Below are 12,888 nucleotides of genomic sequence, written 5' to 3' on the forward strand. Positions count from 1 at the left end.
ACATGTTTTTGAGCTCGACCTCTGTCCTCTCGACATGACCGTAGCCCACTCCTTACCGTCGTCGGATCAGCAAGTCCAGTCCCGTTTGCGAGTTCCCGAGTCAGCCCTTTTCGCGCTCCTCCCTACCCGAGCGCCGTCTGCCGGCGCCCAGTGCCTTGTGACCTCCACCTATGACCTCTGACGGACTTCACCCCGAGTCGCCGTCTCCGCCACTACCTCACAGCCGCGGCCGCAGCCAGCCTGCCTCCCACCGCCGCTGGCTGGAGGCGGGCATTATTATTCGCCACATGGAAATGCGGCGCCGCCCAGCCCCCGTCCCGCCTCTACCCCGTCCCCGCCGGGCTGACATCTTGGACAGGCTAATCGAACGTCGGAGAATGCGGGGAGACGACCCGTCGTGTGAAAGAACCGGTTCTTAGCAATCTGGAGGAACATGTTTGGCAGTCTAAGCGGTTTGGTCTGAGCCGTCTGCCAATGCAGCCGCCGGGAAGTCTGCAAGACGTTCAGCTCGAAAAGCCCCCAAATGCTATCGAACAACCGTGCCGGTAACTCATATTGAATTCAAATGCGAGCGATGGTGGAGACTATTGCGATTTGTTTTCACTTTTGCCATTGTTTATCTTTAGGTGCTTAAATACCTAAGTTTGGCGTGCGTGATGCATCACAATTAACGTTTCTCTGTGAGAAAGTGTAAGCAGTGTTGCTGGTTGGTGAATGTCCTGGCTTTTGACCGATCTTTTTTGTTTTGTTCCAGATTCAACGCAGGCAAGATTTACACATATATCGGAGAAGTATGTGTGTCGGTAAACCCGTACCGGACCATCAACATCTACGGCCCGGATGTCGTCAACCAATACAAAGGTGAGGAAGAGACTAGGGGAATAGTTTGTTTTCATAGGAAATTGAGACTCATGCGGATGCTCTTCCACTCGGTCAGTTACGTCTTGTTTTCCTGTCAGCCGGCGCTATAACGTTAGCGCAGTTGTACATACGTGTCCATTTGTCTAAACGCCGTACTACGGGTCTTTTGCGGCTCCGACTGCCGACTTCTTCAGAGGTCCCATCCGACTGGATCTGAGGCTTTGCCATTTATTTATAGTACCATATATTTTGGTCCATGGGTCACGGTTCACCTTTTTACCCTGCCACCTGTATTCCCTGGGCGCCTCTCCAACATCCTATATCTGACACCCACTCGAATATTCAACACTTAACGCTTATGTATGTTGCACTTCAATGCCGCATTATTCTTAGGATTTGCTATTAGCTAATAAGCCGTAACTTCTACGCCAACCGGCTCGCTCGACGCGGAGCCACGCCCCTGCGCTGCGCTACCACCGTCACCCCGGGGCGGCTGGGCTGAAACTGTACGCAGCTGCAAAATAAACGCGCATTTAATATAGACGTGGACTGACGGACAGCTCGTATGCCGCCCCGCCCTCTCCCTTTGATCTGCGTGATGGTCTGCAAGGCATAAATATTCCGTTTTTTGAGCGCCTTTCGGAGTTCAGCACCCTTTGTATGCTAATCACGCACCCTTTGGTCAAATTTTCACCATTACGAGCTTTTATTCAGAAAGTGAGAAATGTGAAGGTGAGGGGACGAATCGAGAATAGTTTTTGCTGAATGTTTTGGATTATGTTGCTCTGTTTTTCGGACATAATCAAGTTGATTCAATCGATATTTTTTGCATATGTGTGCCTAGTGATGCATCATGCACGGTTGGCATCCTATTAGTCGGATATCAAAGAAGAGAACGGAACGTGCAGGTGCGACGAGAATGCCATACAAAGGAAGCCCTGACCTCCGCGCACAAGGCTTCTTTAACACTTACAAAGTTGTGTCGTGTCTCATTCAGTGCACGTTTGACTACCCTCCCCTCTGCCATACCGAAGTCACTCTGAAGGACCCGACACGGACAATCGACTCTCAGGCATCTCGGCTCACGCCCTCCAGTGTAGCGCGCTCACGCCTTTCGCCTGCAGCTAACAGACACGGACGAGTAGTCTTCTCGGTACAACGGCGGGCGTGCCCGCAATTTGACGAGACGTGCATAGCGCCCCTGACTGCATCTGCATTCACTTACCTGTCTGTTGTATGTCGATGATTAATGACTGCAGCGCTTCTATACGACACAAGGTGCTTTGTGACCCGTTACAAATCGTTCTGCCTGTAATATGTCACGTCAGCATCCGATATTTCATCTTACGCTTCCCATCCACTCTCTATCACCGTCTCTCACTGCTCTCCCTTATGGAACCGTAGACCAACCGTAGACCGTTTACTCTCACCTCGGGACACCGGATAGTGAGGTCCATCGGACCGCCCTCAAGGTCAGGTGACCTCACGGCGTCCCCTCACCGGCCCCTCCGAGTCGTTGGTGGCGAGGCACTTCCGACCATAAACATGACCGGTTAGCCAAGGTGCACCGTGGTAGGGCCGAGTTCAGGTAGACCCGTAGTCCAAACGAGATGCAAAGCCGGTAGATAGGGTTATTTGGTGACATTGTGCTTGTGCGCAGCGATTTTCGCAATGTGGGCATACTGAAAGACGTGATGTTCTCGGAAGTAATGCAATGGCAAGTATACACGGGAATGTATTGCCGTGCCCTTTTAGCTCTGCCCATGAGTCGCTCTGAGTCTGACCTCCCTTTGCTGCCTTGGTCTTGCCCTGTTCAACTGCCAACTGCCAACTGTTCAACTGCCTTGGTCTTGCCCTCGAGCCATCGCTATGCTACCAGCATATCCGTCCAGCGTCTCACTCTTACTCTTCACTCTAATTCCCGACCTCTCTGCCCACAGGCCGGGAGATTTTCGAGCGTCCGCCGCACGTGTTCGCCATCGCCGACGCCGCCTACAAGGCGATGAAGCGCCGCGGTCAGGACACGTGCATCGTCATCAGTGGCGAGAGCGGTAGCGGTAAGACCGAGGCGTCCAAGATCATCATGCGGTACATCGCGGCGGTTACCAACGTCAGTCAGCAGGCCGAGATCGACCGGTGAGCCTGGCACTGGGTAATACAACGTTGAAGAAGGAACAGGGCTGGTGTAATGAGAAGGGATGGGAGGGAGGATTGGAAAGGGGATGAAGAGGGAGTTGAAGAAATGCTTCGTTTCGATAGCGGTCTAGATTGACGACTAGCTGGAATTTTAATGAATGTAGCGGATAAATTAGACTCAGGGGGACGACGATCTCAGGGTAGCAAGGGAGACGAATGAATAAGCTATGTAAGCTATGCGGCTACGGCCGTTCCATTCTAACATGCTCCTTTTTGCTTCAGGGTAAAGAGCGTCCTCATCCAGTCCAACTCGATTCTGGAGGCGTTCGGTAACGCGAAGACGAACAGGAACGACAACTCATCTCGCTTCGGCAAGTACATGGACATCAACTTCGACTTCAAGCACGACCCGGTGGGAGGCCACATCTCCAACTACCTGCTGGAGAAGTCGCGAGTCGTGCTCCAGCAGCCTGGCGAGAGGAATTTCCACGCCTTCTACCAGGTCAGCTCGAGGGCGTGTCGCAGCTCATCTAGAATTGATATGTTTATGTTATTCTGTTTATTCTAAATAACTGGACCGTTTTGAGGTTAGCTTTCTCAAACCCTGTATTGGGACGCTTTTGCTGGCACCTTTCAACTACCAAGTGATTCTTGTGAACACCTGTAAGTGGATACTGGACAGGCCTCGGAGTGCTGGGGGTTAAATACCCATGTGACCCTCCGACAGACCCTGTACCCGAAGAGCACAGGCCATAGGGTCATCGTGGGCTTCACTCAACAAGGAACCCTGCGCTGGTGTTATGACACCTTCTGTTTATTTATTTGCACTGGACGATTGTTTGTAGTTGAATGTGTCTGCTCCGGACGTGGCCCCGTTACAAGAAAACGGTGTGCTCGGCGGACTGACGCAGAAACAATAACCGGGGACGGTAACATCAATTAAGCAGAATTGCTGACGGGACCATACGCAGAAATGTGTAAACGTAATACTCAACAGTTTTTGTTTATTGATGAAACGTTAAATGTGCGATTTTCTGACGGCCTGTTTAATGTTTCAATAACCTGTTTTGTTTCCATCGACGGTTTTGACCCCAGCATCTTACTCCACCTCTGACCAGCTAACCCTCTCCCCAACTCCTGCACCTCTGACCAGCTAACCCTCTCCACAGCTGCTGTACGGTGCACCGGACGCGGAGCTGGCCAAGCTCCGTCTGGTGCGGGACGCCGGCCAGTACTACTACACCAGCCAAGGTGGTAACACGCGAGTCGACTCCATCAGTGACCGGCAGGACTACAAGTCGGTCAGCGCAGCCCTCCGACTGCTCGGCTTCAGCTCGGAGAAAACCGACTGCATCTGGCGGACAATCGCCGCCGTCCTCAACTTGGTGAGATGAGAGCAATCTTCTCTGTCCTTTGCTGGATTTTAAAATACCAAGTCTGTTATAGATACGTCAGTTATTTTCACGAGTGATTGTGCTTTTGTCGGCTGTGTGTGCTGCCGACTCGCAGTTGCCTTACCTCCCTATCACCGGCTTCGAGCCCTCCGCGAGCTTATACTGCGGCACTGGTGAACCGTTGTTTATCGGCCCGGACTTTTCACGGCCGTCGGCAAAGTCTGTTATTCAGCCGGTATAACCCGTCATCAGACATGCCGCCAATGTTTTCGCGGTCCAACACGGTCTCTGTCCCATTTCGGCATCAATCACTGAGTATCACGGCATGTGTTATTTGTGTAGCGCCGTGGGCCGCTAATCTAGTGATGTGATTCAGATTGCAGGCGGCAAAAGTGGTGCTTCAATCAGGATACCCATTCAAGTGATTGTGAAGTGGAACGATTGAGTGAGACTGCAAAAATAAGGCAAATCGAGCTTTTCATTCTCTGAATCCCGTCCAATCGAGCAGTATAAATTTACGTCAAAACATTTTCTTTACACCAGACGTTGTCACAATGTAGCACGTTTCGCATGGAGCCGACTTAACCTCCAGCTCAAGAGGATATCACCTTTCCATCCGAGCTCCAGTTAACTCAACATTATCATGTCTCCAGGGCAACGTCGAGTTCGACGATAACGGCGAGACGACGACGGTGTCGACCCCTGAGCGTCTGGAGGCGGTGGGCGCGCTGCTGTCTGTTACCCCGGCCGAGCTCGGAAAGACCCTCTGCCACCGGGTGATTGCTGCCGGCGGAGAGGTCATGGAGAAAGGTCACACCGGGGTGCAGGCCTCCTACGGCCGAGACGCGTTCGCCAAGGTGAGTCCAGAGGTCAAATCTGAGATGGAATCATCTGAGGTGAGCTCAGAGGTCGAGTTAGGTAGTCGAGGGAATGAGGATGAGGACGAGTAAGGTGTCTTGTCCCGGCCACAGTGCTGTTGATCGTTCAGTAAACATTGAAAAGCAGTGATTGAATGGTATTTTGCAATGTTTAGATTGCTTTTCATCCTTATTTGCAGGTTTGTTTGATAGTAATAGTGCTTGATGTTACCACAAGTTGACCTCTGACCTGACCCCAGGCCATCTACGAGCGTCTCTTCACGTGGATCATCCAGGAGGTGAACTCTGCCATCGAGGTGAGGGAGGAGAGCCAGCGGTACCGCACCAAAAACACCGTCATCGGCGTCCTTGACATCTACGGCTTCGAGATCTTTAACAACAACAGCTTCGAGCAGTTCTGCATCAACTACTGCAACGAGAAGCTGCAGCAGCTCTTCATCGGTCAGTATATCGAGATCCCTTTCTTTATCGTCTATTTTGTGTCGTCCTATTTTTCAAGCTCAATGCCTACAATGTGTATGCTTTAGTTACTTTATGGTGAACGAGTCTAGTCACGACAACTCCATGACATAAGATGGAGCTGAAACGCCCCAAAATTAAGCTCACTGCTAGTGCGCTATGGTCCGTTCATTCTCCCGTGGCGGGGCAGCGGTCGGTCGGCCAACAGTTATCTCCCGACAGGCAGTGTGCTGTTATCTGTTTCCGCCCACACCGAGCCCACGCCACGGGCCTTGGCCTCTCAGTGTGCGCGGATACGGTGCTGGCTTTTATATTCATTTGTCTGTGGGGATGGCTGGGGCGGCCACCAAAACATATCGGATTTAACACAAAAATGCATGAGACAAATGAGACACTAACACTACGAACTAGTTTTAATTAACCGTACGGCAGATTTATGACCATTGGGGGATAATTGGTGCAGGTATGTTTCGCTGATGCATAGCGCCAGTGATAGTCATGTTTTGCACTGATTACCACAGATGAAAATTGGAATAGCCCACTTGCATCATAAACGCTAGCTGACTGGCTGTGCCCTTTTTCCTGTGGAATTTACGTGGTATACGACTTGCAGTGACGGAGCATAGCTAAGCCGTGAATTGTTGCTATTGCCTGTTTCGGCCCATATCCCGATTCCAGTCCCGGGGGTGCTTGACCTGAAGTCTTGGCGTGACATGACCACCCATTTAACGCAGCCTTGCATCATATTTATGTACGTGATGTGCCACGCGAATGACTCACCGTCAATTGCTGGTGATGAGCCCAGTTGTGGCCGTTTCTTCAGGGCTGGTGCTAAGCCATCTGTTGCTTACCGTCACAGGCTGGTGCGATGTGCTATATACCTTGGCTGGTGCTGCTGTTGAGCCATTTTCCCTGCAGTCAGAGCTGGTGCTAAGTCCCCGTTTCCTCTGTTCCCCCAGAGCTGGTGTTGCGGCAGGAACAGGAGGAGTACAGCAGAGAGGGCATCGAGTGGACCAACGTCGACTACTTCAACAACCAGGTGAGCTCTCATCACGTGCCTGGTGCTCTCAGCGCTGTGACACCGTGCCGAGGGCGCTGTCTCCCGGCCAGGGCCCGTTTGCAGGTGTCTGGTCCTGTGACCTGTGCAGTGTGCAGAGACGATTTGACTTTGAACGGACTCAGAAATCATCTGATGTTGAGCGATCTCTGACTTCTGAACCAAGACTTAACCGCAGATAATATGTGACCTTGTAGAACGGAGTCTGACCTTTGACCTGACCGGCAGATCATCTGTGACCTGGTGGAGCAGCCGCACAAGGGCATCATCGCCATCATGGACGAGGCGTGTCTGAACGTGGGCCGCATCACGGACGAGATGCTGCTGGAAGCGATGGACAAGAAGCTGGCCAACCACCGTCACTACAGCAGCCGCCGGCTCAACCCCATGGACAAGGAGCTCCGGCACGGAGAGGAGTTCCGCATCAGGTGGGTGGTGGAGTCGCGGCACAGTGGGCTTAGAAAGGCGGCTGAATAGGGGCGATATCTTTTCAGTGGTGTCGCTGTTCAAAAATGTTGTGACTTGTTTTCAGGCTAAGGGCGGGTTTGGGTCTCTGATCTCTTAAGGGTGGTGTGAAAACACCAATACCTATGCAGGTAGTAGTTTCAATTTAAGGCCGACTGCAGGCGACGATGATCGACGATTCATCACTATCTCACACGATGGGCCGTTAATGCATGCTACACGTCCCAGTCTGTACATTGAATACGCAATTTTTTCGATGAATGGGATCATCATTTGCATTTAGCTTTCCGTTACTTGCCGTTTCTGACCGACCATTCGGTATCATTTGCAGGCATTACGCCGGAGACGTGAGCTACAACATCACCGGCTTCCTGGACAAGAACAAGGACATGTTGTACCAGGACTTCAAACGGCTGCTGTACTCGTCACAAAACGAGACGCTCAAGTCCATGTGGCCAGAGGGTGCCCAGCATATCAGCAAGGTACGATGCTGGGCTAAGGGTGAACGATTGATGTAAGGAAACAGTCTGTAACGTCAAACGTAGGTGGATAACGAAATTAACGATATTTCAGATGGCAATCAGGTACTTGCGCCACCGGAAATCAGGACTCCCCCATGACTAGGTATAAGAGAGTGAAACGATACCTTTTCCTTCTATGAAATCTCGATGTCGACACTAACCACCAATATCACCATTCGTGTCACGTGTGTCTCGCCCGCATGTTCTGATATAAAGATCCTACTCTAGCGGCCCCACCTCACCAACGCTATATGCCTTCTCTCGCAGACGACCAAGCGACCTCTGACGGCCGGCACCCTGTTCAAAAACTCAATGATCGCGCTCATCAACAACCTGGCGAGCAAGCAGCCGCACTACGTGCGCTGTATCAAACCCAACGAGGAAAAGTCGCCGGTTCTGTTCGACCGGGAGCGCGTTAGGCACCAGGTCAACTACCTGGGTCTCATCGAGAACGTGCGCGTGCGCCGCGCCGGCTTTGCCTACCGACAGAGCTACGACCGGTTCCTGCGGAGGTGAGGACACGGCGGGGTGTTTGGTGGGTGTGGTTTCGGGTGTTTTCGGGTGCAGCAGACCTCCTGTCACGGAGATGGTTCTGCAGAGAGGGGAGGAGTGCAGGATTCCGGTGTTTTGAATCGTGCTCAGGAAACAGGCAGGAAAACATCGGGTGGTATTTGTAGCCCTCTGAGCGTCAACAACCTCTGAAAGGCAGTGTTGATTCAGGCCTAGACGGTGACAGCGGATTCATCGGAAAGGCATTCGTCACTTTTTAGCGCGTGTTGTCGTTTCACAATAGTATTGTTGGCGAAGTGCGAATGACGCAGCCGCTTGCACTGTTGTCTGGCCTTCCTAAGAATTCCTACCCCACCCCTTTGTGTCCTACAGATACAAGATGATCTCGCAGTTCACGTGGCCCAACTTCCACGGCGAGTCGGACAAGGAGGGCGTCAAGATTCTCATCAAGGAGCAGAACTTTGTTGACGACGTCAAGTACGGCAAGACCAAGATCTTCCTGCGCTCCCCGCAGACGCTCTTCAAGCTGGAACAGGTGAGAACAGTGATCCTTGAGTGATCCGAAGCCTCTAGGCTGAGTTGCCGTTTTCAAAACCTCGGACTATGCCAACGGACGAAGTCTTTAGGCATCCAGGCACTGTGGCAGATAGATGGTAAAGCGGATAACTCACGTATGCTCTTACGAAACGTGTTTGTTTTCAGGCGCGAGGCCGGCTCATCCCGCACATAGTGATCTTCCTGCAGAAGATGTGGCGTGGCGCGCTGTGCAGGATGCGCTACAGGAAGATGCTGGCGGCTCGTACCATCCTGCACGCGTTCAGGCGGTACAAGCTGAGACACTACATCAAACAGCTCAACACGCTCTTCAGGTGTGTGAGACGGCCTGGTTATGGGAGGATGAGTGGGGCTGTGCATTGTCCTTACGATCCGTCAGAGTAATTTATATCCCACAGGTCGTAATGAATCGACAACAGATGTGCAGTTGCAAGCACTTCGGCTACACGCTGTGAAATGTGTACCTACCGTTAGCTAAGTGATAACGAGTGATATCACATATTTCCTGCCGGTGCTGGCTGCAACATACCCTGTTCTGTTTACTATGTATCCCATCAACCCGCAACCCCCCCCCCCCCCACTGAACCCTCGGCCCCGTCCTACCCCCTCCCACCAGCCCTCCCCGCTCTCACCCCTACCGTTTCAGACTCTATCACGCACACACCCAGCGCAGCCGCCCTAACCACCAGCCGCCCCCCCCCCCTCCCCCCGCAGGAACGTGCAGCGCTCGCCGGACTTTGGTCGCTCGGTGCGCTGGCCGCCGGCTCCCCTGGTGTGCCGCGGTGCCGTCGGCCACCTGCAGGCCATCCACCTGCGCTGGTGGGCCTTCATGGTACTCAGCCGGATCCCGGCCGACGAGCGGCCACAGATGAGGCTCAAGGTGAGCCACGAACGGGCTGAAAATGAGCTAAAAACGAGCGCAGTGGGAGCCAAATGGGTTCAGGGGGAGCCAGCCGAGCTGAAAGTTAGCCAATCGGCCCAGTAGAAACCAAACGAGCTCTGGGTAAGCCGAACAGATGAACAGCCAAAACTCAGCATGGGCTAAGCGACCAGAGGGCTCCAGCGCTCAAGCAGGCGCACACTGGATCTCTGTGCGCATGTCTTCTTCGAAGCTTGTGATCTTCTTGCAACCCTGATTGACAATTGTCATTGCCTGCATCCCATTGACCAATGTTCTATCAATGACCGGTGCCTTGTCTGACCAGTGACCTTCACTGACTGGTTAGCACCCACTGACCTATACCCGCTCCATCTACAGGTGACGGCAGCGGACGCGCTGCAGGGTCGCCGGCCCGAGTGGGGCGCCGGCCGCCGCTGGCAGGGCAACTACCTGGCCTCTGTGCAGGAGAACTCCAACACGGCCGGCTACGTGCAGAGCCTCTCTCAGCTGAGGACCAAGGACAGGTTCCAGAAGGTGGGCATGAGGGGCACACCCATTGACGATGAATTGATCGGCGGACGGGGTGCTGGGCTGAGCAGGGTGGGGATGCTGAAGGGACGAGTCCGGGGTGCTGGGACGAGCGGGCTGGGGCGCAGCTGGTCACTGGTGGAACCGACATGGAGTGCTTGTCACTGATATAATAACCGATCCGGGGTTGGAGAGTGCCGACCTAGTGTGTCGCCAGCCAATAGTATTGAAAGCTGGTTAGGGTTACAATAGAGCGATATCAGGCTAACAGCTTGAGCCAGGACCGGCCATTTGTCGAGACGTCCGCACCGAACCAAGGCCGCATTTGAGCCAGCATTGCGTCATACCAGTGCAGTGTTTTACTGACTGCACTCGCAGTCTGAGCCATTTGGTGGCTCTTGAACCACGTTCTTTACTCCCTGCCGTCGTAGTTTCGGTATCCGCTGACTGATTTCCCGTTCCGCCCGTTCTCAGATCATGTTCTCTGCTCTGGTGCGCAAGTTCAACCGCAACAACAAGATGGCGGAGCGAGCCGTCGTGGTCACCGACACAAACATCTACAAGCTGGACGCCAAGAAGTTCAAGTGCCTGACGTCACATCCGATCGCCGATGTGAGTCTCCAGGACCTTATTCTACATAGTGTCTAGTTGGTCTGTCAGTCTACCTGCTTGTCGCCGATCCAGGCCATGTTACTATCCCCCAGATGAATAGTGTGCTACGGCACCTTCCTCCCTTCCAGGATGACTGGTGTGCCTTTCCCTCAAGTGGTCGGCGTACTTCCCCAGTCCCACTCTGAAGTAACCAATGTCCCCACTTCAGGTGACCGGTGCGTCTCTTCCTCAGGTGGTTAGCGTGCCTCCCCCACTCTGAAGTGACCGCCCCCCCCCCCCCCAGGTGACGGGCGTGTCCGTGTCGCCACGCTCTGACCAGCTGGCCGTCATCCACCTGCGCGGCGGTAACGACCTGGTGGTGGCCCTGGTGGCCGCCAAGGCCGAGGACAGAGTCGGCGAGCTGGTCGGCGTCGTGTGCCGACAGTACAGCGCGTGAGTCACACCGCCTGCCTGCGAGCGTCGGGCGGGTCCCGGGGTCAACAATCTGCGCTATATTCTGGGATGCTGCTTCGAGCTCGTGCTATTTTCCGTTGATTACCTTTGTTTTAGTCAATACGTAATTTTCGTACCCCAAAGCAAATACCCATACCTACTAGGCAGCGTTCGCTGCCTGTAGACAGCGAACGCTGCCTAGCGTCAATACTTATCGTTCGTATCGTTCGTACTTCGTAATCTATCACACTAAAGATATCACACTGTTACTACTCTCTAGGAAGCGGAGATAGTGCGATATTCGACCTCATTCCTCAACAGTTAACTTTTACCGCGCTCTTCTGTTGCCTAATCTCTATATTTTTCCCCTCCCCTCCATAACTCCCTCAGCGACTGACAGCTCTCCCTCCACCCTCAGTCTTCACTCTTTCCCTTTCAAGTGGCTGATCGCGCCCTCCCGCCTCACTCAGTATTCACACCCTCCCTTTCAGCGACTGGCCACTCCCTCCCTCCTCAGTCTTCACTCCCTCCCTCCTCAGCGACTGACCGCCCTCCCAGCGACTGACCGCCCTCCTCTCTACTCTCCTAGCTCCCAGGGCGGCGAGCTGAGGGTGCTGGTAGCAGACCGCCCTCCTCTCGCCCTCTCAGCCTCAGCCACTGACCGCCCCTCTCTACTCTCCCAGCTCCCAGGGCGGCGAGCTGAGGGTGCTGGTAGCAGACCGCATCCAGTGCATGCTCGGCAATAAGGCCAAGACACTGACTGTGGAGATCGCGCCCGATGCCCAGTTCGCTTCCTACCGCAAAGGTGCTACCAAGGACGCCATCGCGCTGGTGTGGCCCCCACACCTCGGCCCGCCGCCGGCCTCCATCGCTAACGGCGTGAAGAACGGCAACGGGCGAGTCCACTGAGCCGAGGGGAGGTCACATGGACGAGTCCATTCGGAACTCTGAGGTCACAGTTGAGAGGACCGCAAGGGAACACAACAAGGGTTGATTGGTTTGGGGAGGGAGGGCGGCTGATATCGTGCGTGTGGTGCAGCGTTGGAGAGCGACGGACGCTACCGAGAAACTGTGTGCCAGACGAGAGTCGCTGGCGTGTGGGACACCGATCAAGTCGCTAGATGAACTTATACTACATGCTAACTACGTGCAAGTGGCGAGTCTTTTTGCCGTGCTGGTTTTATGTGCTCCGGAGTCCCCAGTGTGGTGGTGCTTGTAGGCGCCTCGCGCTGGTTTGTCCCGAGCGCCTTCCACGTTGGGAGCTCGGTCTGCTGCGTCAACTGCTTTTATGTGATAGTCGCCTGACGCGCGTGATAATCCGTTCCGTGGCGTGCGGTAGGCAATGAATGAACGCGCTTTTAGATAGGTTTATAGGATCTATTTTTGAGACGTGTGTGAATTCACGCCGGCCAGATGTTAATTATTGAATGAATGTAATTTCCAGCTTTTGCTGGTGACCAGGAAATTGACTGTTGACTGATTGTTGACTGTGTTGTGTCTGTGTGACTTGATTGTGAAATGCTACTGATTCGCCTATCAAGACTGTGCCTCATAAATGACCGTTGAGCGCGACGCGTTTTCTGATGGAGAATGAGACCAC

The 12,888-nt window shown here is 53.6% G+C and overlaps 1 protein-coding gene across 1 annotated transcript in view; it reads left to right on the forward strand.

The window, feature by feature from the left end:
- LOC122377458 (unconventional myosin ID-like) overlaps positions 1-12,860 on the forward strand; it is a 28,300-nt gene extending 15,440 nt beyond the window's left edge. Inside the window, exons 2-18 of the mRNA XM_043357513.1 lie at positions 755-861; positions 2,802-2,997; positions 3,280-3,499; positions 4,167-4,382; positions 5,045-5,248; positions 5,509-5,710; positions 6,688-6,767; positions 7,014-7,213; positions 7,582-7,732; positions 8,039-8,283; positions 8,654-8,816; positions 8,984-9,150; positions 9,551-9,716; positions 10,095-10,250; positions 10,719-10,856; positions 11,140-11,288; positions 11,972-12,860. Of these exons, the coding sequence (XP_043213448.1) occupies positions 755-861; positions 2,802-2,997; positions 3,280-3,499; positions 4,167-4,382; positions 5,045-5,248; positions 5,509-5,710; positions 6,688-6,767; positions 7,014-7,213; positions 7,582-7,732; positions 8,039-8,283; positions 8,654-8,816; positions 8,984-9,150; positions 9,551-9,716; positions 10,095-10,250; positions 10,719-10,856; positions 11,140-11,288; positions 11,972-12,197 (2,986 nt within the window). The 3' untranslated portion in view covers positions 12,198-12,860. The remainder of the gene's footprint in view (positions 1-754; positions 862-2,801; positions 2,998-3,279; positions 3,500-4,166; positions 4,383-5,044; positions 5,249-5,508; positions 5,711-6,687; positions 6,768-7,013; positions 7,214-7,581; positions 7,733-8,038; positions 8,284-8,653; positions 8,817-8,983; positions 9,151-9,550; positions 9,717-10,094; positions 10,251-10,718; positions 10,857-11,139; positions 11,289-11,971) is intronic.
- Positions 12,861-12,888: the final 28 nt, after the last annotated feature.

The sequence above is a fragment of the Amphibalanus amphitrite genome, unplaced genomic scaffold (assembly GCF_019059575.1).
Source record: "Amphibalanus amphitrite isolate SeventyFive unplaced genomic scaffold, NRLGWU_Aamphi_draft 000044F_arrow, whole genome shotgun sequence".
Taxonomy (NCBI): domain Eukaryota; kingdom Metazoa; phylum Arthropoda; class Thecostraca; order Balanomorpha; family Balanidae; genus Amphibalanus; species Amphibalanus amphitrite.